The 25,130-nt window shown below is 33.2% G+C and overlaps 1 protein-coding gene across 1 annotated transcript in view; it reads left to right on the plus strand.

The window, feature by feature from the left end:
- The first annotated feature begins 91 nt into the window (after nt 1-91).
- Nucleotides 92-25,130, plus strand: part of Ptp69D (Protein tyrosine phosphatase 69D) — a 36,232-nt gene continuing 11,193 nt past the window's right edge. Inside the window, exons 1-18 of the mRNA XM_090115868.1 lie at nt 92-342; nt 3,935-4,073; nt 11,671-11,942; nt 12,198-12,940; nt 13,221-13,400; nt 14,040-14,146; nt 14,654-14,798; nt 15,463-15,542; nt 16,013-16,150; nt 16,636-16,923; nt 18,221-18,348; nt 18,605-18,714; nt 19,131-19,255; nt 19,950-20,091; nt 20,846-21,031; nt 22,428-22,639; nt 23,285-23,388; nt 23,735-23,874. Coding sequence (XP_089971994.1) covers nt 258-342; nt 3,935-4,073; nt 11,671-11,942; nt 12,198-12,940; nt 13,221-13,400; nt 14,040-14,146; nt 14,654-14,798; nt 15,463-15,542; nt 16,013-16,150; nt 16,636-16,923; nt 18,221-18,348; nt 18,605-18,714; nt 19,131-19,255; nt 19,950-20,091; nt 20,846-21,031; nt 22,428-22,639; nt 23,285-23,388; nt 23,735-23,874 — 3,324 coding nt within the window. The 5' untranslated portion in view covers nt 92-257. The remainder of the gene's footprint in view (nt 343-3,934; nt 4,074-11,670; nt 11,943-12,197; nt 12,941-13,220; nt 13,401-14,039; nt 14,147-14,653; nt 14,799-15,462; nt 15,543-16,012; nt 16,151-16,635; nt 16,924-18,220; nt 18,349-18,604; nt 18,715-19,130; nt 19,256-19,949; nt 20,092-20,845; nt 21,032-22,427; nt 22,640-23,284; nt 23,389-23,734; nt 23,875-25,130) is intronic.

Raw genomic sequence — 25,130 nt, forward strand, 5'->3', positions numbered from 1 at the left:
TGAGAATGCTTTATAATTCTAGAGCTTTTCAAATTAGTGTAATCGAAATTATAATTAATATTAACTGGCAACACCATTAGCTAGGATTGTTTGTTCGGCTTTGGGTGTCAGCCGCTTTGTAATTTTTTATTGTGATAAATATAGAAATAATCAGTGATATCGTCGTGTAAGTGAATAGAACATGGTTTAATTAACAAGTGATGAGTTTACTATCGTGGTGTTTCGCGTATTGTGTGTAAAAGACAGCTTCTTCCGCCATGACAATGGTTCACTTGGCCAGGAAGTGCTCCGTAACATTTGCGCTTTATTTTGGCTGTATTGCACTATGTTATCCGGTTTTGGGTGAGTATTACAGTATTTACGTGATAAAATATATTTGCATTTTATGTTTTGTTTGTATGTATTATATAAATTAGCCTGTTACATTTACAAACTACGTTTTCTATAAACACACGCTTTAGGTAAAAGCTCTCGTTTGTAAACATCCTATGGACTTAATGAATAATAAAGTAGGACGTGTAAACGTATTTCAGGTGCGATTATATAGTTAAAAATATATTTATAGCATTTGAAATAATTCCGTCATCTGATGGGGAAACCCATATAGTATGTTCAATATGCTGGCATATTATTGAATGTTAAGAATAGGAATACACACCAGTAGCATTATTTTATAAATGAATGGTATGATACCTCATTTATATTAATGTTCAAACTACAATATTAGTAAATAGTAAATACATAATACCTACCTAATATTTTCCCTATTTTGAATCCATAGGTATGCAGCATCTATAAATGAGATTTTTATAATATATTATTACTTGAAACCAGCTCCATGAAATTATGATTAGTGAAGAACTGAAGACTAAAGAGAATTGGTAGGGGAAATGCAACACTTGTATTCTCTCGTTAGAGAGTAGTATATTCTTTGCTTGTATTAGTGTGCACATATCTATAAAAATATTATAAGCTAAGACTTCGTTTCTTTGGTTAAACTTTCTAACCTCGGGAACTATTGGTTTATTTATAAAATCTATTTTCGAATAATAGTCATATTATTGAGGAAGGCAAAAAACTACAAAGCATTAAGCTACAATAGGAATATAGAAAATGCAAATATAGAAACGAATATTAGGTTAGAGAAAAATCTAGCTAGATTGGCTGGATTCTTAATTTTTAACTGTAACAAATATTTTTGGTGGCTAATTAAAAATATGCCCTGTAAAGTTAGCAATATGTAGCCCACTCATATCTCAGTAAGAAGAATTATGGTCTAAGCTCAAAAAAGTGGAGAGTTGCAGATGTCTGTCATAGGCAATGTAGGTACATCCTGTGTTTGAATATACAAAAATGAAGAATGTGCATTTGGCATTTATCCTGTAATCTCTATTGGATTTAATACTGGTATAAAAAAAATCTATGTACATATAAATTAAATTATTTAAAAGGTTTGAGTAAGTCTTGTTAAAATTATGCTGATTTCATTATAATATATTTTATTGCACGCCTCATAAGCGAAGCGTTGAGGTGGGTACTACTGTCGCTTCGCGCAAAACATCTGATTTTTCAAACTTAAAATGTCTTTATGTATCATACATTGCACTTGTAAGATAATACATACACACACATATTAAGAAAAAACACTATTTTTAACGTTCATGATATTTTTGATGTCATTTTTGTTATTTAAACTAGTTAAAAAACAGTTTAAAAAAGTTCTGTCTTGGACGTCCGTGTGTCTGTATGTGCGGATCCTTTTTCTTGTTAACACGATAGCGACCGAAATACTTTACTAATCGAGTCTTTTTTTTTCTCTTACGCTTGAGTATGCTCAGGAATAGAACCCTTTCATTTTTCAGGGTCTGATTCGATGTGGTTTAATTGTTATTAAATAAACAAAAAAAAACTCGGTTTTTTTTTTTTTTTTTTTTGAAGTGAATTTTTATATTTTTATTGAAATTGATTCCAGAAGATTACTGGGAACTTTAAAAATTCATTTTGTTACTTTTATTAGTAGGTACGATCCTTATAAGTATTTTAGTGTATTCAACCAACTTAAAAAAGTGTGACTATTTTACAACAATTTGAATATGAATTGTATTATTGTATACAATATCGAAGCTTTTTAAGAAATGTATAAAATACTTTTTTAAGAATTATTAACATACATAATATTATGTTACCGGCAATATATTAAAACCGGCATTGTATGCAATTCTTAGTAAATGTATGTTATTCCGAGAAACAGTCGGAATGAAATAAATTAAATTCGTCACATTACCTACTTATATCTTTAAATCTGAACTTTTCCTAAGTAGCAAACACATTTGCAAATGTGGGTGGTTTTTGGGGTAGCTATTAACCAATATGAGGTCAAAACTAAAATCCAAGATGGCGCCGACGAAAATTTGAAATCTTTTCGTCATGGGTGTCATTTTCATGGTTTTTGGGGTAGCTATTAACGAATATGAGGTCAAAACTATAATCCAAGATGGCGCTGATGAAAATTTGACTTTTTTTCGTGATGGGTGTCATTTTCATGGTTTTTGGGGTAGCTATTAACGAATATGAGGTCAAAACTAAAATCCAAGATGACGCCGACAAAAAATTACATCTTTTCGTCATGGGTGTCATTTTCATGGTTTTTGGGGTAGCTATTAAACAATATGAGGTCAAAATTAAAATTCAAGATGGCGCCGACGAAAATTTTACACATTTTCGTCATGGGTGTCATTTTCATGGTTATTGGGGTAGCTATTAACCAATATGAGGTCAAAACTAAAATCCAAGATGGCGCCGACGAAAATTTTACATATTTTCGTCATGGGTGTCATTTTCATGGTTATTTTGTTCTCTTACGCTTGAGTATGCTCAGGAATAGAACCCTTTCATTTTTCAGGGTCTGATTCGATGTGGTTTAATTGTTATTAAATAAACAAAAATAATAATTAATAAATAATTATTAAAAAAAAATTATGAGGCGTGCACTTTTGGATTTTCCAAACTATATTCAGATATGCTCTTCAAATAACTAAATTATCAATAATTAGATTTGTACACTGGTTTGTTGTTTTTTCTGCCATTGGTTAATTATTTTGACACAAAATTGATACACTTACTGTTAATTTGTTTTGTTATTTAAAAATTCAAATAACCGGACACTATTTACTCTTAATAATTCCTGTTAAAAGTTATCTGTTTTCTAGACCATTATACAATTCTTGCGTCTGTCAGTCTGCACACATGTAAATGCATGTACCTACATAATACCCTATTTGTTTTGGCTAAGCTATTGTTTTAAGTGTTGTTTTCAACCCCACACGAGGGGTGGATGTAAGGAGCCTCTCCAGTAGGTGCAAAGTGTTTGACTTTCAGCACTCAATAGATATGTCTGTGTGCATGTGCTGTCAAAAATGTACAGACAGTACTAATTTTTTTGTGACAAAGGGAAGGGAAGGGAAATTGAAAAAGAAGGCGTAATTGAAGTCTTTAATGTGGAGGTTTCGGAACTCTATTGGTTTTTTTTTATTTTTCTTGTTTTTACTTATAACTTTAAATTGACACAAAATATAGTCGACGCAGCATTAAATATCTGATACAATTTATAAATATATATATATATTTAGCAGCAGACCTTGATAAATACAATTCTTTATTGGATATTGGGACTGTGATAGGTCTAAGAAATAGATTGTAATATTCATTTAAATTTTGTATTTTTTTTTTAATTTTATCAGCACATTGACATTGTAATATTCACAAAATTCATTTATTTAACAATTTTATGTACCATAACAAATTTTACAATGATAACGATATTAAATTGTTAATTAGCACTAAGTATGACCAAGGGCATAGTAAAATAATTATGATGATGCATTAATATGGGAATCAACATAATGTCAACATTAAAAATAATCCTCCGTCACAGGTCAAGATGCACCAGAGATCTTCGACATATCATCGCGTGGTGCACTCGGCAACCAGTCGAACGTCAGCTGCAGCATGTCACCGAACGAAGCTGAAGTGGACTGGCTGTTCAACGGGGAACCTGTCGTTTTTGGCGAAAGGTCAGTTGCGATGTATCTTGTTGTATTAATAGATAGGTAAATAGGTAATCTGTAACTCTAAAATGTTGAATAGGTTGCGAGATGACGAGAAAAGCCGCACTGAAACGCTAATATAGTTTTTCTTCTTAACATTATAACGGCTGTTAGGCCAGTAGAAATCGACACTAAAAAACCCTAAATTCGCAAAGCACGATGTAGATTTGAATTTTTGGTATGTTGTTTGGATCAGTTAGGGTGATGTAAATCCCAATTTGCAACTTCGAAAAAGTTGTGCTCGCTGCGCACCACGTGATAAACTGCGAAAATTTTGGACTTTTTTCACTTTTTGCTCTAAAAGTCATAAACTATGCGTTTCCGACAAGTATGATTCAGTACATAAATTAAGGTTATTAAATTTGCAACAATTTAAGCTTAACCGCAGCTCTCTAAACCTTATAACGACTAAACTGTGGCCATTCGAAGATGGTTCATTTCTCCGGAAATATTGAAATTTTTAGTTTTGCTCCCGTTTGAAGCAAAATATTGGCAAAAACCGCTCGTTCTATGAGAAGTTCGTATAATAAAGTTGTAGTGCATTTAATTTTCTTTCATAAGAGCATAGAACAAAGTCTGTGAGACAAATAGTTCACTCACAATATCTGAAAAACAAAAAGAAGGTAGAAATAGATTTTTAAAGAATTGAAACTGAGGGCATATAAAATCATAAAAAGGATAATACTTTTGCACGCCTCATAAGCGAAGCGTTGAGGTGGGTACTACTGTCACTTCGCGCAAAACATCTGATTTTTCAAACTTAAAATGTCTTTATGTATCATACATTGCACTTGTAAGATAATATATACACACACATATTAAGAAAAAACACTATTTTTAACGTTCATGATATTTTTGATGTCATTTTTGTTATTTAAACTAGTTAAAAAACAGTTTAAAAAAGTTCTGTCTTGGACGTCCGTGTGTCTGTATGTGCGGATCCTTTTTCTTGTTAACACGATAGCGACCGAAATACTTTACTAATCGAGTCTTTTTTTTTCTCTTACGCTTGAGTATGCTCAGGAATAGAACCCTTTCATTTTTCAGGGTCTGATTCGATGTGGTTTAATTGTTATTAAATAAACAAAAATAATAATTAATAAATATTTATTAAAAAAAAAATTATGAGGCGTGCACTTTTGGATTTTCCAAATTATTTCATTTGCAGGATAGGTAATTAACAAAATTACAAAGATAATTAAATTTGCAACAATTTAAGCCTAACCGCAGCTCTCTAAACCTTATAACAACTAAGCTGTGGCCTTTCAAAGATAGTCAGTTTTTCCCGAAATTTTCAAATTTTTAGTTTTGCTCCCGTTTGAACCAAAATATTGGCATAACCGCTCGTTCTATGAGAAGGTCATAAAATAAAGTTGTAGAAAATTTAATTTTGTTAATTACCTATCCTGCAAATGAAAAAGTATTATCCTTTTTATGATTTTATATGCCCTCAGTTTCAATTCTTTAAAAATCTATTTCTACCTTCTTTTTGTTTTTCAGATATTGTGAGTGAACTATTTGTCTCACAGACTTTGTTCTATGCTCTAATGAAAGAAAATTAAATGCACTACAACTTTATTATACGACTTTCTCATAGAACGAGCGGTTTTTGCCAATATTTTGGTTCAAACGGGAGCAAAACTAAAAATTTGAAATTTTCGGGAAAAACTGACTATCTTTGAAAGGCCACAGCTTAGTTGTTATAAGGTTTAGAGAGCTGCGGTTTGGCTTAAATTGTTGCAAATTTAATTAGCTTTGTAATTTTGTTAATTACCTATACTGCAAATGAAAAAGTATTATCCTTTTTATGATTTTATATGCCCTCAGTTTCAATTCTTTAAAAATCTATTTCTACCTTCTTTTTGTTTTTCAGATATTGTGAGTGAACTATTTGTCTCACAGACTTTGTTCTATGCTCTAATGAAAGAAAATTAAATGCACTACAACTTTATTATACGACCTTCTCATAGAACAAGCGGTTTTTGCCAATATTTTGCTTCAAACGGGAGCAAAACTAAAAATTTCAATATTTCGGGAAAAATGAACCATCTTCGAATGGCCACAGTTTAGTCGCTATAAGATTTAGAGAGCTTTAATTAGGCTTAAATTGTTGCAAATTTAATAACCTTAATTTATGTACTGAATGATACTTGTCGGAAACGCATAGTTTATGACTTTTAGAGCAAAATGTGAAAAAAGTCCAAAATTTTCGCAGTTTATTATTTGCGTATAATCTTTTTTCCTACTTTCCCAAATTTTGTAATTTTGTTAATTACCTATCCTGCAAATGAAAAAGTATTATTCTTTTTATGATTTTATATGCTCTGTTTCAATTCTTTAAAAATCTATTTCTACCTTCTTTTTGTTTTTCAGATATTGTGTGTGAAATATTTGTCTCACAGACTTTGTTCTATGCTCTTATGAAAGAAAATTAAATGCACTACAACTTTATTATACGAACTTCTCATAGAACGAGCGGTTTTTGCCAATATTTTGCTTCAAACGGGAGCAAAACTAAAAATTTCAATATTTCCGGAAAAATGAACCATCTTCGAATGGCCACAGTTTAGTCGTTATAAGGTTTAGAGAGCTGCGGTTAGGCTTAAATTGTTGCAAATTTAATAACCTTAATTTATGTACTGAATCATACTTGTCGGAAACGCATAGTTTATGACTTTTAGAGCAAAAAGTGAAAAAAGTCCAAAATTTTCGCAGTTTATCACGTGGTGCGCAGCAAGCACAACTTTTTCGAAGTTGCAAATTGGGATTTACATCACCCTAACTGATCCAAACAACATACCAAAAATTCAAATCTACATCGTGCTTTGCGAATTTAATGTTAATTTCCACTGGCCTATGTTCTAAAGTGACGCATCTAATAATGTAATTTCAATGATTATTTACTACTAATAAACGATATAAAACGCTAAGTCATGTTTCAGTCAAATTAATTATATTCATATCAAATTCAAACCGAACATTCCCACTTAACCTACTAAAAAAAGAAAATACGCGAAAACTCGATCCATTGTTTTGAAACGCAAAAGCTCGCAATTTATCAAAACTGTTCGACACTCGATGAAAAAATGAAACGAATTGCACCCGAAGAAATAGGTCAATGGTTATCAATATAATGTAAAACGCTTTGGCGACAATGTATTTATTTTGTTTTGTGGAAAATCGAGCATCCTATCGTACAGAAATAATAATACTAATTACTAGCTGTGCCCCGCGGTTTTACTCGTATTGCTCCGCTCCTATTGGTCTTAGCGTGATGATATATAGCCTGTAGCCTTCCTCAATAAATGGGCTATCTAAGACCGAAAAAAAATTTCAAGTCGTTTAAGTAGTTCCTGAGATTAGCACGTTCAAACCAACAAACAAACTCTTCAGCTTTATAATAACATAGTAAAGTATAGATTTCGCGTCACCCATTGTTTAATTAATTATGTTTACTAACACGATGCGTTTACGCGTAAACTTGATATTGTCCTATCTTTGTGACATCATTTGCGTTTTAGATGTTTTATTTTGCGGAATAGTATTTACTATTTTATACATCTCTAAGTATACAGTATACACACGTATAGAATTCTCGTGTGCGTTATTGTGTCGTTAACTCCTCCGAATCTGCTCTACCGTTTTTAATGATATTTTGTTGTGTTAGTTTTAGAATGGAACATGTTTTCTAAAAGATATGCTCTATTATTTTTGTATCTATTCGTTTCTTTCAACAAGACGCCTTTGAGACCAACTGAATTGTCTATATTTAAACGTTTCCTCTCTATATCATCCCTTCTAAGAAGCTTATCTCCTGTCACATTCTACGAGCTTCATACGTTTCCGTTTAGCCGTTTTTGCGATGCAATAACAAACTGATATACAATAAAGACGTGTGTAAAATTAAGCGTAAATATTAGAATAGGTACTATACCTATATTATATGCAGCTTTATTAAAATAAGCTCTATAGACTTTTTCTAATAGCTTTAATAATTAGAATAATGAATAATGTAATATTCATTACACTTTGTTAAAGTTTTTTAGTGCACAAGTTATGCTTTTTAGTGCGCCTTGGCGTCTTAATATTATACGTTACTATTACATTATTTGAATTTAAGGGCCGATTTTTCAATGCTTGGATAAAACTTATTCGTCGAATAATGTATAAAACTCCCATTTTAAAAACGTATTTTAATTGCCCGTGTTTGACAGTTTATGTGACATTTTAATATTATCGTGTAACTAATACTTTATTGGACGGATAAGTGTTATCCAAGCATTGAAAAATCGGCCCTAAAACAATCAAAATGTATCATAACATAATCGTCTTTCTTCAAGTATACAAATAAAACCCTTGAAATAATTACACGTTTTCATCCGCCAAATAATACGATTACAAATGTTATCAAATTTCATCTCGTAACCCACAATCTCGAGAAACATTTGTGATATAGGTAGTAACACAAAATAATTGTGCCGGCGTTTGAATACATTGTGCTATAATCGAGATCACCTGACCTCGCTCAAATTTTCATTGTTAACCTAAATTCGTTACGAGAATTACGGTAAATGTAGAAGTCGTATAATATGTTTGAAAGTGATTGTTTTCAATGTGGTACGATTAGGGAAATGAGTGTTCTGCTTTTAGGGATGAAGAGTTTTTTAACCGACTTCAAAACTTCGTTATCAATTCGGCCGGTATATTTTTTTTTAATGTATGTTCACCGATTACTCCGAGGTTTCTAAAACGATTCACGTGATTCTTTTTTTGTTTGAATGGCGGAATGGCGTCGAATTGGTCCCATATATTTTATTCGGATAGGCCCAGTAGTTTTTATTTTATGAGCATTTTTGTCTGATGTCTCGATGACTTAATTGAAATTTAGCAAGTAACTTTGATTCACTTCCCGGTAACCGATTGAGCTGAAATTTTGTACACGAATTTGAAGTCGGTTGTTTTTAACGTAGCTATTTTTATTATAATATCAAACGAGATTTGTAAAGAGAATATTTCTTAGAAGTTAATTAATCGCATATCTAGCCGTTGCAATCTAGAAGTCCTGAGTTAAAAGACTATAAAGACAAAAACGTTTGGAAAATTAACTAATAATGCAGATGGTAAACTAAATTCGACGACTTGCGACAGTTTTTTGATACAAAATTATAATAATATTCGGTTATAATGATTACAGTTTAGGTAGGGTATCGCAATTTGTTGCAATTTCATGCTTATTTCACACGATAGATAGGTATAGGTATAAGCCCAGACGATGTTTACATGTTTATGTGTAGGTTTCATATATCTAAGTTTAAGAAGTGTTCAAAAACTTAAATAAAAATATTTGTACCTGTTAATTTACACAGCAGCCAAATCTTTGATCAAAGCTCGCTCAGTTTTCAATGCTTAATTATAATTATCTTCAGAATGAATACTCTATTTATCTCTTTCATTTGTTTACGACGATTGTTAACTTGGATATCTCTAATTCAGAATCTCTTATTATATTCAAGTTTAATAACGAATTCAAAGCAATATTAAAAAACTTAATAAATAATAAATATTATAACTGCATATTATTATACCGATTCAACAATTCAAAGGAGACATAAAAGCTCTAGTATTGAAATAATATTGTGTGACAAAGGTTTTAAAAAATCATCACATACTTTTAAACTACTTACCTACATGATATTAATAATATTATGAAGTAATATTTGTGAAAGCCATAGTTATATATTAAGTGCAACTTTTAAAACTTTCATTCATTAAAGCTATAACTCTTTAGTCTTTACTAATCAATATCCAATAAAATACAATCTATCTTCGATCAAAGCACATAAGCTAAGTTCTAAGAATGCACATTACATACATATCGTACTATGTTGTACTATCAGATAGCAGACGGTTATCAGATTTCAGCTCAGTTGCAGGGGGGCGCGTATTTAATCAATCGACGAGGTTACATGCTACGGATAGAGAGGTGTGTCGATTAGCGCCAATAGAACTTGTGTGTATGGAAATGTAAAAGTATAATAGGGGAATGTAGGATTTGTTGTTTCATTGGACTGAAAATAGGTCGATTGTTAAAGTATTTATACACCTAAGTAATCTATACTTAATATTATAAATATTAAAATTAAAAATGTTAGATAGTCCATATATCGAGGAAGGCTATAGGCTTATATATCACCACGCTAAGACCAACAGGAGCAGAGCCACGTGGGTGAAACCGCGGGGCGCAGCTAGTGTTTTATAATTAAGCTAAATGATATCGTTTGTTTATATTATTTATTGTAAATTCTTAGGTACCATTTCGTAAATGAAAATTTTGATTTACAAAAGTTATAACATTATTCATGCGTAAGCGTACGGCAAATTTGCTAAAACCATCCTATGTTTATTATTTCACTTACAACAGAGGAGATTTTGATTAATCATGGCTGACAATTTCTGGAATGAATAAAGTAATAAGAAAATGCCGGCCGCTTCGATTGTATTTCGAATTAAATATTTACGTAAGAAAATGGAGACCCCTGTCTCGCAGGCAGGTGATGCATGTCACATCTGTTTCTAGTGATCGATTGTCTTTAAGGGCGAGTGGGTTTTTTGCATGATATATTTAATTTATACTTTCATGTCGAGGCGCGAGCACGAAAACTATCGCGTCGTAGTATTCGTATCGACATCGAGAGCATGTGTATGGGAAGTTTTAAAGCGCCCCTGACGTGCGTTAATGGAACTAATTTTATATGTATGACAATACATATTTTAAAAAAATACGATTAAATATAATAAATAATACTTAGTCACTATTAAGTGTTTTATCAAAGCAACAGAGTAAAGACATTGTATTTATATACCTACTAATTTATGACCAGAATAATCGCAAAAGTGCTCTATCTATATTCATTTTCATGAGTAGGTATGTACCTAGTTCATGAAACAAACTCTTTGAATATTTTTTTTATTAATCGGTTTTAACAAAAAGTTCAACTATTGCTAATTGAAACTAAAATAAATAACCTTGCTGAAGATTGCTTTTTTTCGGTCTACGATACCTAAGTCTATTGTGCGGAATTGTATTAAATTATTTATTTTTTAAAACCTCTATTTTGAAGCAATGTGATTTAGACAAATAATTCAATGCTGCCAACTATACAGCACAATTTTAATAAAATTATAAAAAAAATCTATCTATTACTTACGAAATTAAGTAGGATGGTCTTATAATTAAGTCGTTATATTTCAGCTTAAAATTATTTTCGTGTTAAATAATAAATTCCCTTACGTAGGTACATTATCCTTTTCAATGATATTCAAATTTATTCTCGTTGTTGTGATTTATACATAATATGAAATATTATTCATGAATTTGAATATACATACTCTATTTTTGTCTTTCACTATGGCATATTCGATAATAATCACGCCTGTAAAAGTTTAACCGTTACATAATATAAAACCTTCTAGGGAATCGTGTACCTACTTCCACCACATCAGGCAAGATTGTGGTTAAGCGCTTCCTTATTGACAGTAAAAAAACGTTGAATTTTTGTTCCAGAATAAAACAATACATTGAAGAGAGGCTTTTACACAAAAAGGATTTAGATGGCAATCAAAAGAAGTATAAGTTAGTTAACATTACAATCGCAAATACGACAGCAGATGACGACGGGAACTTCACTTGTATTGCCAAACTCGGCGAGAAGAGGTCGGATAAAGTAGTCGTATTAGATCTTAGCTTTCCCGGCAAATTGGTAAGGAATACCCCTGGACCAATCAAGCAGAATGTCTCCGATCAGGCTAACGTCACCATGGAATGCGTTTTCGAAGGTGAGTCAGCATAAATTCATCACAACTCTACTAGATAATTATTTCTATTTTCAGAATACGTTTTTTAACAGTCATCGTCAATTAGTCTAATTAAAAACCTCGACAAATGCTATTTTAAACTTTTTCCACTTTTTGAATAAAATAAATCGTCACTGCTCGCAGATTTAAGGATACACAGCATTTTAGGTCAACAATCCACTCAAGTTACTGTTAAAATTTTCAACGAAAAGGAGACGTTTATTTTGTCTTTTTCAGTTTTTAAACCTGGCGAAGTGAAGTGGTGGAAACGGGGTAAAGATGACGAGATAACAGAGCTCACAACGAAACCCCCGAGTAAAATTAGTCTCAAACAAATACAGAGTAACTACGACCTCCATATACGGAGTCCTGAAGATAATGGCACATATGTCTGCCAAATCTTTGATACTGTCACCTCTACTAACATATCTGGAAACGTAGACATAATAGTGTACGCCCCGCCACAAGTTCTCGTCGATACTGTTATACCGATCAGCGCGTCTCAACTGTTCCTTAATTGGACAGTTCGATCTTACAACTCGCCAATCAAAACCTACAATCTTATGTACCGGAAACTGCCGTCCACAGACTTCAGTCTGTACACAAGGGAAAAGATCGGAGTTAAGAACATTTCTTTTGTAATGGAAGGTCTGGAAAAGTCTACGAAATACCAGCTCAAGTTAGAAGTGACCACGATGCACGGGCAGAGCAAACCGCATATATACGAGTCGACTGTGCGAACCCTGGATAAAGATCCTATTTTCGTGCCAAATATTGCTATTAATGGCTTCTCCGCTACATCGGTGACGATAGGCTGGGCTCCTCCACCGGAAGATATTGCAGAATTGATACATTATTACCTTCTAGAGGCGAGGAAAATGGATGAAGTGGCACCAAGAAGGGCTTACCACTCCAGGGACAGTCGGAATTTACCCTATATGTTCGATAATCTGGAACCACACAGCACTTATGTATTTCGGGTATGGTATTATTTAATTTAAATCATTATTTCTCAATATCATGGATTTTTTACAGTATTTTCACGGTTGTAGTTAATTGTCATACAACATAAATATTTTTTGTAATTTAACAGTAATATAACATTGATATTTTATGGTCATTTACCATATTTTATTTCATTCGTTTTGAAATGCTTTCGTTTACAAACTATAGTCATACGTATTCCAATCGTATTTAACACTTTTATTTAGCACTCATCATTACAGATCTAATCTTTTCTATATATTTTTGACTGTCCAGGTGTGCGCATGCTCCGACTTCACGAAGCGCTGCGGGAACTGGTCCAGCGAGATGCAAGCTGCGACCCTGGACGGTATCCCGGGAAGGCCGGCCAATGTGAGCGTGCACTGCGCAAGCAGCTGGATAAACCTCACCTGGCAGCCGCCCATCAAGCCTAACGCGGAGATCAAGGGATATACGGTCAGTGGTGCTAGGGTTGCCATGGTTACCATAAGCAATGTTAGCCCCTCGCGAGACGGCCAGCAAACGTCTCTATTGGCCATCCAGATATGTCTGATGTTGAGATTTTTGAATGATATAAGGTTTGGGTTCAATGAAAGTGATTGAATCAATGGTTAATTATGTGGTGAGAAATGATAATTTGCACTTTTAAAGCTCTCTTGATGAGGAGCTTTTGAAAGTGCATCAATGACAGCTTTTTCGCAAATATTAGTGTAAAAATAGTTCAGTAATAATTCTGCTCTATTTAACGAAAAAAAGACAAAATATACCTTATTAACGGCCGATTTTTCAATGCTTGGATAAAACTTATTCGTCGAATAATGTATAAAACTACCATTTTAAAAACGTATTCTCATTGCCCGTATTTGACAGTTTATGTGACATTTTAATATTATCGTGTAATTTATTGGACGGATAAGTTTTATCCAAGCATTGAAAAATCGGCCCTTAGAAGAGTAGAATTATATTTCAATCCCAAAATTCATCATTTAACATTAAAAAAAAGTTACAACTTCTCTATCTATTCAAAATATCTCCGCCCAAAATAAAAATTCTGCAACATTTAATAACTATTTATATTACATTTAAAACTTACAGATGGAATTAACTGGTAATGCCACATACAGAGACAGATATGGTACGATCAAGGAAGCCATGTGGGGACCTCTCACCAAGTTCAAAACTAATGATTCTAGGAGTGTCAGGTACTTTAATAATAAGTAAACTACCTATATATTTTAACTAGTGATATTGATAAAGATAAAACACAGCATGTTTAGATATTACACCTTATTCCTTCGCAATTATTTTTAAAGTCTATTATATTGCTTATTCGGAAACTCTGCCTCATACACGCGTAGGTAGAGTTTTGCTTCGGATGGTTTTTACCGTGATTATGAATTGAATGATAAGCTTCAAACAGTTTTTGAGCGTGATTCTGAGTCGTTGATTTTTTATTATTATTGTACGTCTAACGTCTGTGCAGTTATGCGAAACATAAAAATAGACGCTTATCATTATCATTTATGTGGATAAGGTCAACCAGACATTGTACTATTTTATTTAAATTCGATTTAATTAAGTTCCATTCAATCAATTAAATTAAATTATTGAAGGTAGTTTATCTTTGTGAAAATTAATTGAAAATTCAATTCAGTTATAGGGTATCTTTTGTAGAATATTATTAAATATACATATATAACTCGCTATAGATTCGAAGACCTGCAACCTAACACGAACTACACGGTGCGTCTCAGCGCAATGACTCGAACCCGGCGCCGCGGGGAGGAAGAAACTAGGTATTGCTCCACTGAACCGGCGCCACCGGATTCTCCGCCGCGACCACGGTGGAGAAAGGTGAGTTGAGAGAGAGATAGAAAAAAAGAGACGGAAAGAGAAGTGTGATAAGAGAAGGAAAGATAGGAGAAATGTTTGTTAAGCGTGATTAGGGGTGAAAGACAGATAAAAAAATGTATGCGTGTACTAGAGTACACACGTAAGAAGTGAAACTTCTTTATGACCTTAAAAATGTCACGAGTATGGCGTAACGCAAAAATGTCACGCGTACGGAGTAACGCAAAAATGTCACGCGTACGGCGTAACGCAAAAATGTCACGCGTACGGCGTAAAGCAAAAATGTTACACCAAATTTTTGTCCAGCCCCGATAAAGAAGTTTCACTTCAAAAATATAGGAAATAGAGGTAGATTTATCAGGTTTTAAACACGCTTTATTGGATAAATAATTGAGTATCTTTTGTCGTTTTGAACAGTGAGTGGAGTTACGGACAGATGTAAAAATCAATAAATTACGTTTATTCATTTTATTCGTGAATTTGGAATAGTCTAAAAGTAGCACTGTGTCCTGCATGATAGATTCGACTTGTGCGTATAAGTAAGTTTCGCTATACACGCCAGAAGGACTTATATCAATTGGTTAGACATTTGGATAACAGTATATTTCAGATGTAGAAAGAGATAAAGTTCTTGTAGCAATCTATAACATCGTGAATTTTATTACAGATATTGGAAAATGATAAATACATGTTCACTATGTATCTGCCGAGGATTTCAGAACGGAATGGACCTATCTGCTGTTACAGGTACGATATTACATAATATAATTGTATTAATAACTCAAATAATTGCATTTTCCAAGTTGTAATTACTGTTATACTCATGTATGCAGTACACATTGAAATAAAATTAATCACTTCGTTATTTATTTATAAAACACTATAATTATATTACCTTTAAAAATTGTTATTATAAAAGTAGAGATTTTATTGTATAGTGTATTATAAATGTTACAAATTAAATAAATTTCGTTATGCGTAGAAAATTTTATAATAAATAAGGATTATAATAATATCTATGTAGTCTATTATTATAGAAATCATAACATACATACCAAACAATTGCTACAAATTTTTTAAAAATTGTACGCCACGTGGCAGATCACAGCGGATCACCTCATACAATGTAATAACCCTTATAACCAATAATCACAATAAATCATTTGAATTTGAAATTGAATAATCTTGTTAATTTAAAAATTTTCTCAAATTTCCAGAGTCTACTTGGTGAGGCTATTGCCCCATTCGGATTGGACAAACTTGCCCCCAGCTCGAGATATTAGCGTGTTACAATATGAAGAGGCACATGCAGTCCAGCCCACGCTTGGGGCATATATAACTGATGTGTTTTCTAAGTAAGTTATAACATATGTACCTAAAGCGATTAATCGACTTTTTATCATGTAGATTATAGGTGTACAATATCTGTGTTGTATTGTGGTAAATGTTAAAAATATGACAATTCAAAAGTGCTTCTAGAAGAAGTCTAATTGAATAAATAAATGTTTGATTTTGAGTTTATGTGATTGTTGTTGAAATATTTGATTCGCCGCCTTCAAAGATAAGTAAGACAAAATAAATACATTAAATGTTGAAAAATTGGTTGCTATACCGTTTTAATTTTAAAATAACCAATGATAAAGCTTGAAAAGAATTTAATTAAATTGTTTGCTCAATTTATAAATAACAATACCCGTAACTATTAATTGATGAAGTTCTATGTGATGTAAATAAATAAACGATGCAAAGTAAATGTTCCTTGAACCCCGTACATTTCAATCATAGATTATAAAAACTAAATGAATTACACATCGCTAATAAAAATGTGTAACTTTAACAGCGACAGATTCCCCTCCGACTCCGAGGTAATCCTCGGCGACGGCAAATCGATCTACGACAAAGAGGACCCGGCCCTCACGAACCCATCTTGCAAGCGGTGTCTGCGCAGACCGCGCAAGCCGTTAGACGCGCCCGTGGTGCCCCGTGCGCCCACGACCGCGCCCACGACCACGCCCACGACCACGTCCGCGCCCACGACCAGGGATGAATTGTTTGACGATGAAGTGGACACGACCGCGGATCCAGATGAGGAAAGGCGCGAGAGGCGGTCCTATGTGGAGGTTGATAGGTGGGTAAATGCTAAATTGAGTTTAGATTATTTATTTTATTACATTGCGGAGTATGTGACAATGAAGAATTTGTGACACAAATAATTATTTTAATTTATTTCTGTTTAAATATTTGCATTTTGCACACCGAGATAGTGGGTAGAATGTATATAAGCGCCATAAAATGGTAATAACAACACCTATATTTGTAACTGCATTCTTGCAAATAAATGTAATTTGAATTTGACTAAAATGAAGTAAGCATAATTCTTTAAATTAAGCTTGTTTTTTATAATATATTACTTCGAATGGTGATTAAGGCGACACACTTAACCCATTGAGCCCCAAGTGGCCCGATCGGTCCACGACACAATAGATTTTCTATTGTGTCTGTGGTTCCGGGGCCTGAGTTATTTAAGCGTAAATATTCAAGTGCGATCGAAATAATTTGTTCAATGTTCATTAAACTTACGTACTTACTTACGTAAACAAGTAAATAAATATAAATGAAACGTTGTGACAGCATATCTATACATCTATACAAATATTATAAAGAGGAAAGGTTTGATTTTTTGTTTGTTTGTTTGTTTGTATGAATTGAATAGGCTCCGAAACTACTTGGCAGATTTGAAAAATTCTTTCACTGTTGGAAAGCTACATCATTTCTGAGTGACATAGGCTATATTTCATTTTCAAAAAAAATAGGCATCCTTACTAAAATTACGATAACGTAATCCAAGGTGTGAAAAAAATATCAAAAAACTACCTTACATCGCGTGCGCTGCGAAAACTATTGATGACAAGCTTTCCGCCTGCGGCTTCGCCCGCGTTTTCAAAAAAAAACCCGCATAGTTCCCGTTCCCGTGGGATTTCCGGGATAAAACCTAGCCTATGTCACTCAGAAATGATGTAGCTTTCCAACAGTGAAAGAATTTTTCAAATCTGCCAAGTAGTTTCGGAGCCTATTCAATTCATACAAACAAACAAAAAATCAAACCTTTCCTCTTTATAATATTTGTATAGATAGAACAAAATGATATACTACATTTTTTTAGAACACACCATTATCTACAAAAAATCAGCGGCAGCATATCATAAAATAAAATTAAGCACACATATAGAGGGTAACTTGGATAGGTTTTAGCCTGGAAAGCCCACGGGAACGGGAACTATGCGGGTTTTTCTTTAAAACGCGGGCGAAGCCGCGGGGGGATAGCTAGTCAAAGATATTCGTCAAATTATGAGAATAATGTTGCACCATCACTAGCGATGAAATTTTATGTATGAAATAAGTAATACCGATTAATTCGTCACCAGGGATTACATGAAGAACCCAATGATGATGGACAAGCTCGTGGATGAGGAGCAGGATTGGGAGGAAGTTATAGTAAAAGATGGCCATCTCGACCCTGCAGCCAATTACACGTTATTTGTGGAATTGATACGTAAGTTGATTCTTTATAATTGTTTATAGTTTAAAGTTTTTTCCTTTTTCGCATTTGTAATTTTAAATATAGTGATTACTTTTCATATTTTAAAAAGGTTGAAGAAATCAAAGTTTCATTATTAATTTCCGTAATACAGTTACTGTAAGATGCATAGTGCAAAAATATTCAAAATATTTAAAAGCATCACTGAAATAAATCAGTTATCTCTGATTTAAGTTATAGGTTACAATTTTATATAATTTTTTTATTGCAGCTGGCAATGAACAAGACGAGCCGATTTACAGCGAATACGTAAATGTATTGATGCCGGCTGCAACCCCGCGACCCTCCACACACAATACGTCGCTCGAAATCGCTTTGCTGGTATGTTAACATAAAAATATCTTAATATATATAAATCTCGTGTCACAATGTTTGTCCTCAATGGACTCCTAAACCACTTAACCGATTATAATAAAATTCGCACACCATCATGTGCAGTTCGATCCAACTTGAGAGATAGGATAGTTTAAACATGTAGGTACCACGGGCGAAGCCGGGGCGGACCGCTAGTATTTTTATAAAATTGTATTATCGAGTTATCTTTATGAGATACTTTATATATTAAATTATGGAATGTAAAACGTAAAATGTGAATTTTTGAATTTTGAAATTTGAATTTTTATTTACATTATACTCCATGCTTTTTTTTTCGCATCATTTAGTTTTTCTAGGTTTATGATTATTATAAAAAGATCTAATAGAATTATAGAATCGAATATATAATATTGTATGCGCAGGCTACGTGCGCAGTGGCCGGTCTAGTAGTGGCCGTGATGGTGGGCGTGTGCGTCGCGCAGGCGCGGTCTTCGCGTAAACTGCCGCACGCGCATCTTGAGATGAACCCGCTGCAGGCTGCGCTGAGGTATGCACGGATATACACACAAACATAGATACGTACATACGAAAATACATATATTTAAGTACACTCGCATACGTGTACGCGTGCACGTGCACGTATTACGCACACGCACATTAAGACACAAATATTGCATCGAAATCCATCCATCCCATATTATATTAAATAAATAAATAAATTTGCAAATGACACATAACAAATTATTGATAGCAAATTAAAACTTACTACGCTTAACATTAAATGTCAAAGTTATTTTTTATACGAAAAAATTGTGAACGATTTATTCAGTCAAGATTGGTTCAAAAATATCATTAAACTTATTTTTCTTACCAAAACACTGTTTCACAACGTCGATTTTATTTAAATATTGATAGCATATAAGATTGACGTACTTCTTTGAATTGTTGAATTGTCAAATCTTAATACTATTATAAAGGCGAAAGTTTGTAAGGATGTATGGATGTATGGATGTTTGTTACTCTTTCACGTAAAAACTAACCGATTACAATGAAATTTAGCGGGTAACTTGGATTAACACATAGGATAGGTTTTATCCCGGAAATCCCACGGGAACGGGAACTATGCGGGTTTTCCTTTGAAAACGCGGGCGAAGCCGCGGGCGGAAATCTAGTTGTCAATACTTTAAGTACAAAAAGTAATGTAAACTCATGTTAAAGTGTATAACTTATGTAACTTGCAGATACGTAGTGGGTCACATAGGGCGGCAGCAGCTCGGTGGTGTGGCTCCACCCGACATGCCACCAATACCCATAGACCAACTACCAGCGGCATATGCTGAACGACAAGCGGACTCGGATTACGGCTTCCAGAAGGAATTTGAGGTATTTATAGTTAATAATAGGATGATATATGATTTTTTTATAGTAAGTTTATACTTTATTTCATGTGTAAGGGAATTTAAAGTTGTGTAGAGAAAGTTTATCTAATTAAACTTTAAGGAATATGTTTTATATAGTAATAATAATTCATTTGTAAGGGAATTTAATTTTGTATTGAAATGTTCCTTAAATGAAAATTTTATACTATAAGAAATAATATTTAATGTGTTAACTATTAAGAATTATAATATTTAATGTGTTAACTGTTAAGAAGTTAAAGTTTGATATAAAATAAGTATTGAATGCACTTTGATAAGCATTAAATAGTTTTTGTTTGTTGATATAATGTTTATCCGGCTCGAAGGACTATTTTTTGTAAGTTGAGGTTATTTCAAATTATCTTGCAATATTTGTAAATGTGTGTAACTTTTTAGATTTGTAGTAGTTTTCACATCGACAGTCACCATACATTTCATTTTAGATATTTCTAAAAGTATAAAAAATACAGTGTATCCTTCGATTTTCTACTTCATCGCCATTTTTTTAAGTCTTAATTAAATTATGTTGTAATTTATGTGTCTTGTTCAAAATTTATCTGTTCATTTCATTATTCAAAATTCATCGTGTAATCATTTATGTGTCTTATTGAAAGAATATTGTTTCGTTTATCTGTTCATGACATCATTATTAAAAAATCATGCCATTTTCGCTCGTCCATTTCACCAAATATTATAATAAGAAACGAAACGCAACCAAGTTGTTGCAGATGCTGCCCGAGTGTTTCCCGGATCGCACGACACACGCGTCTGAAGCCCGGGAAAACCAAGCTAAGAATAGATACCCGGATATCAAGGCGTATGACCAGACCCGGGTCAAACTGAGCCCCATAGATGGAGTCCCGGGAAGCGATTATATCAACGCTAATTACGTTATGGGGTATAAGGTAAGTGTTTTGTTAGGTTCAAATTTGGGGAAATTGGAATAAGATGACATAATATTATAAAAAAGGACCAAATTGTATGTAAGATATTTCGTTCAATTATTTTTCTGGGATTTTTTTTGATAAATAACAACATAAATAATAAATATGCAGGGTTTCTTTCTATAATAGAAAAGCGTTAAATTTGTATATGTAACACCACAGTTTGTATAGCGTTATTGATTGCTCCACAACGCTCAATTTAAATAATGTTGTATACGTCCTTGTATTTGTATTGTGTGTCTTTTTTATCCCAAATTAACCACTAAAAGCACTTGTATGTTCAAAGATATTTAATTAAAATTAATTGAATTGGTTCATCGATTATTGCTTTGCTAATAATAATTAAAGTAAAACTGCCTGAGTCAAAATATACCTTATGACGGTATTTTTCTGTACATTATAACTTCTTAGCGCTTTAATAAAATGGTCTAATTCGACATTTCACAGCAGTTAATTACTGCAAGGCAGAATAATGATGCAATCGGATATTTTTTCTCTGTTAATAACTTCTTCTAGCTCTTAGAAATTAAAGACTTGAATTCGTCTCAAGACGAATAACATCTCAGTCTCCCCGTGACCACGCTCGCTGTAAAGTATTCGAAACGTCGGGAAAATAATATAATGATTAAATCGCGTTTAAAATCCGTTAAAAAGTCTTTAATTTCTAAATGTATAATACTCGCGTAAAATCAAACACAAGAAAATTCTTCTAGCTCTATTAAAAATAGTCAAATTAGCCATAAATCTAGAGCACGGTGCATGCACTTAGGCGTCAAAATGTTTTGCATTTCCCAAACAACTTGAGCACAACATTTCTAACCCGTGTGATTGTCTCTATGCTTCCTAAGGACCCCTCGGATGTTAATCAGGTACAGCATGATGCTTCTTATGTGTTCTTTTATTTGTGTTACGCACGAGGGGGGTAGTTTTGAAAGTGTCTAGATATTCTTGTATTACTATCGACTTAATAAATATAGGGTATATGACACTTCTCTAGATAAACATAGTTATAGAGCAAAATAGATCTGTAGAACTAAAATTATTTTTAGTATATTTTTCTTTACTTTCGCATATTTATTGGCAATAAGATTAGTTACAATAGATCACTTTTACCCCGTCACAATTGTGACGTAAGCGCATCCTTTATTATTAACATTATAACTAAGTTAAATTCTATTGTTCAATAACGTATAGCCGAATATAATATCACGCATTTATTTACTTTGTTAAATAAATCTCCGGTGAAAAGAATAAAATTTTGTTAAATTTCACGTTTTAGGCATATCTCATGTGAATCCATTGCTTTTTATCAATAATCCAAAAATCGTACATTTACCCCATAAAAAACCCCATCCAGGAGCGCAAAAAGTTCATCTGCGCGCAAGGTCCCACAGACACCACGGTAAACGACTTCTGGCGAATGATCTGGGAACACGGCCTCGAGCTGATCGTGATGCTGACCAACCTCGAGGAGTACAGCAAGGTGAAGTGCAGCAAGTACTGGCCGGATGAAGTCCGGGGGACCAGGGCCTTTGGGGCGATCACAGTGCATCATGTGTCAGAGAAACGGTGAGTAAAAAAGACGGGTTGCACTCCGGGAGTGCCGGCAGAAGTGAAAACTTGATTATTAACGTTGAGCATGTTTGATATCCATCCGTCTTACGCTTTTTCGATCAGGTCACGTGTCCTGACGCGATTTTAAGATTTTATACCCAACGCCGCTAAAGAAGTTTTCACTTCAAAAACTTAATTTTATATATGGTTCTACTATGATGTGATATAATGTGATAGATATTTGTCATAAATTTTCATATTTAATGGACATGATTATATTTTTAATATTGAAAATGTTGATTCGGTTGTGGAAAAAATAGCTTTTTAGCTCTATGTACTTATTGTGTCATAGCTGTTTGTTCCATTTCGAACACTATCTCAGTCGCTTTAAGTTTTTTTTTTCGCGATGAATTTTAGGATAATATTGTCCATGTGCTCATCTTATTATACATATATTATATAGTTTTATTTTCGTAGCATAAATACTTTAAGTTAATTCTCCAAGGCTCTAATCTAATTATACCGTATCATTTTCAAGCATATCCATTAAAAAAATTTGTATGGACCTTTAATGAAATTGAACGTTATATTTTTCTCGATTTTCTTTAAGAATATTGTATTATTAAATTGCTTGCTAACAAAGATAATATTTTTTAAAAGGTATTCCGATTACATCGTGCGGGAGTTGAGAATATCGAAGCAACCGTTAAATTCAGATGGGCAGCCAATTGTGGAAAACAATGGAGTCGCTAAACGGAATGGAGGTAATGAAATACTGAACATTTTATTTTTAATCTGTGTAATTCAATATAGATTATTAATAAAAGCAATAAAATTCAAATTTTGAGTACAAATTGACGACTTCAATTTTTACAATTACTTAAAAAAAATTGTCAATAGCATTATAGGATAGAATCGAATAATAATTATTATAAATTATTTCTTTTCTTAAATAAAAATGTCTTCGTAACTTTATTTATTTTATCATACCAGGGCGGAAATTGCATTGCCAAATTTTTAAAAAGCTGTCAAATTTGAAACTAGTTTCCCAAAAGTAAGGCTAGTTTATATCCATCTTTTAGATTTTATTTACCCCATAATTTTTCCCAGATTGTGGTGGGGGTGAAGTGAGTGCACCAACATCACCACAAACCAAGGGTGAGAGCCGACTGGTGAAGCAGTACCACTTCCTCATGTGGAAGGACTTCGCTGCGCCTGAGCATCCGCACTCGATACTCAAGTTTATTAAGGTACAGTATTCACTTAATATAAAGGGACTTTATAAACGTAACAACACTCTTACCATAAAAGTTATAGCTGTCAAAAACATAAATAAATAGCGCATGGTACGCTAGTAGTGCGAATATCACATGACATGTGATATAACACTTGACACATTGTGTCAAGTGTTATAAAATTACACCTATTAAGGTAGGGCGCAAAAAAATATTTCAGTCAATATATTATGACAGTGACGCTTATTATATTATGAAATGTCAAGAAATTCTTTTTACAAATAATAATACGTATAGAAAAGCTGGAAAACAAGTAAAATGCATTTTCTTACTAAAGCTTGAAATAGTTGATAGAAACTGCTAAGATTTGAAAATCTTATTCTGATAGATGTATCCTACTTTTAAATAAAAAAAAAAAACAATTTTTTTGGTGGCACAAAATGGTATCCTAGTTGACGCGCGTGACGTGCGTGGTCGAGCTGGTCTTTATAAGCTATTGTGATTAAATAAAGTGGTATCTGCGTCATGAGCTACAGTAGTAGTAATAGTAAGCACTCTATGCTTTTGCTATTGTTGTTTTATGTGGTGATTCTAATAAATGTATTTTAACGTGATAACGTTTTTAAAATCGTTTTAGTCGGGTGACATATTCAAAAACTTGTGTCACACCAAAACCTCACGAGCGCGATCGCAGGTATAACGAGAGAGAGACGGACCGATCTCCCGTCTCATCTCGAGCGCTGCCACCAATAAGACGTTATCACGTAAACAGCTCGGTCGTAAACCTACTTTACAAACAACCAATTTTTTTTAAATTCTAATTAGGGCCGATTTTTCAATCCTCGGTTAAAATGTATCCGTCCAATAAAGTATTACACGAACATATTAAAATGTCAACTATACCTACACTGTCAAATACGGACAATTAGAATACATTTTTGAAATGGTAGTTTAAGACGTTATTCCGCCTTTCCGCGCTTCGCCCGCGTTTGCAAAGGAAAACTCGCATAGTTCCCGTTCCCGTGGGATTTCCGGGATAAAAACTATCCTAATGTGTTAAGCCAAGTTACCCTCTATATGTGTGCTAAATTTCATTGTAATCGGTTCAGTAGTTTTTACGTGAAAGAGTAACAAACATCCATACATCCATACATCCTTACAAACTTTCGCCATAATATACTAGACTAGATTTCCGCCCGCGGCTTCGCCCGCGTTTTCAAAGGAAAACCCGCATAGTTCCCGTTCCCGTGGGATTTCCGGGATAAAACCTA

Source organism: Colias eurytheme, chromosome 24 (genome assembly GCF_061535395.1).
Source record: "Colias eurytheme isolate Ceu_HAF_F1 chromosome 24, ilColEury1 Martin Lab GWU primary, whole genome shotgun sequence".
Lineage (NCBI taxonomy): Eukaryota > Metazoa > Arthropoda > Insecta > Lepidoptera > Pieridae > Colias > Colias eurytheme.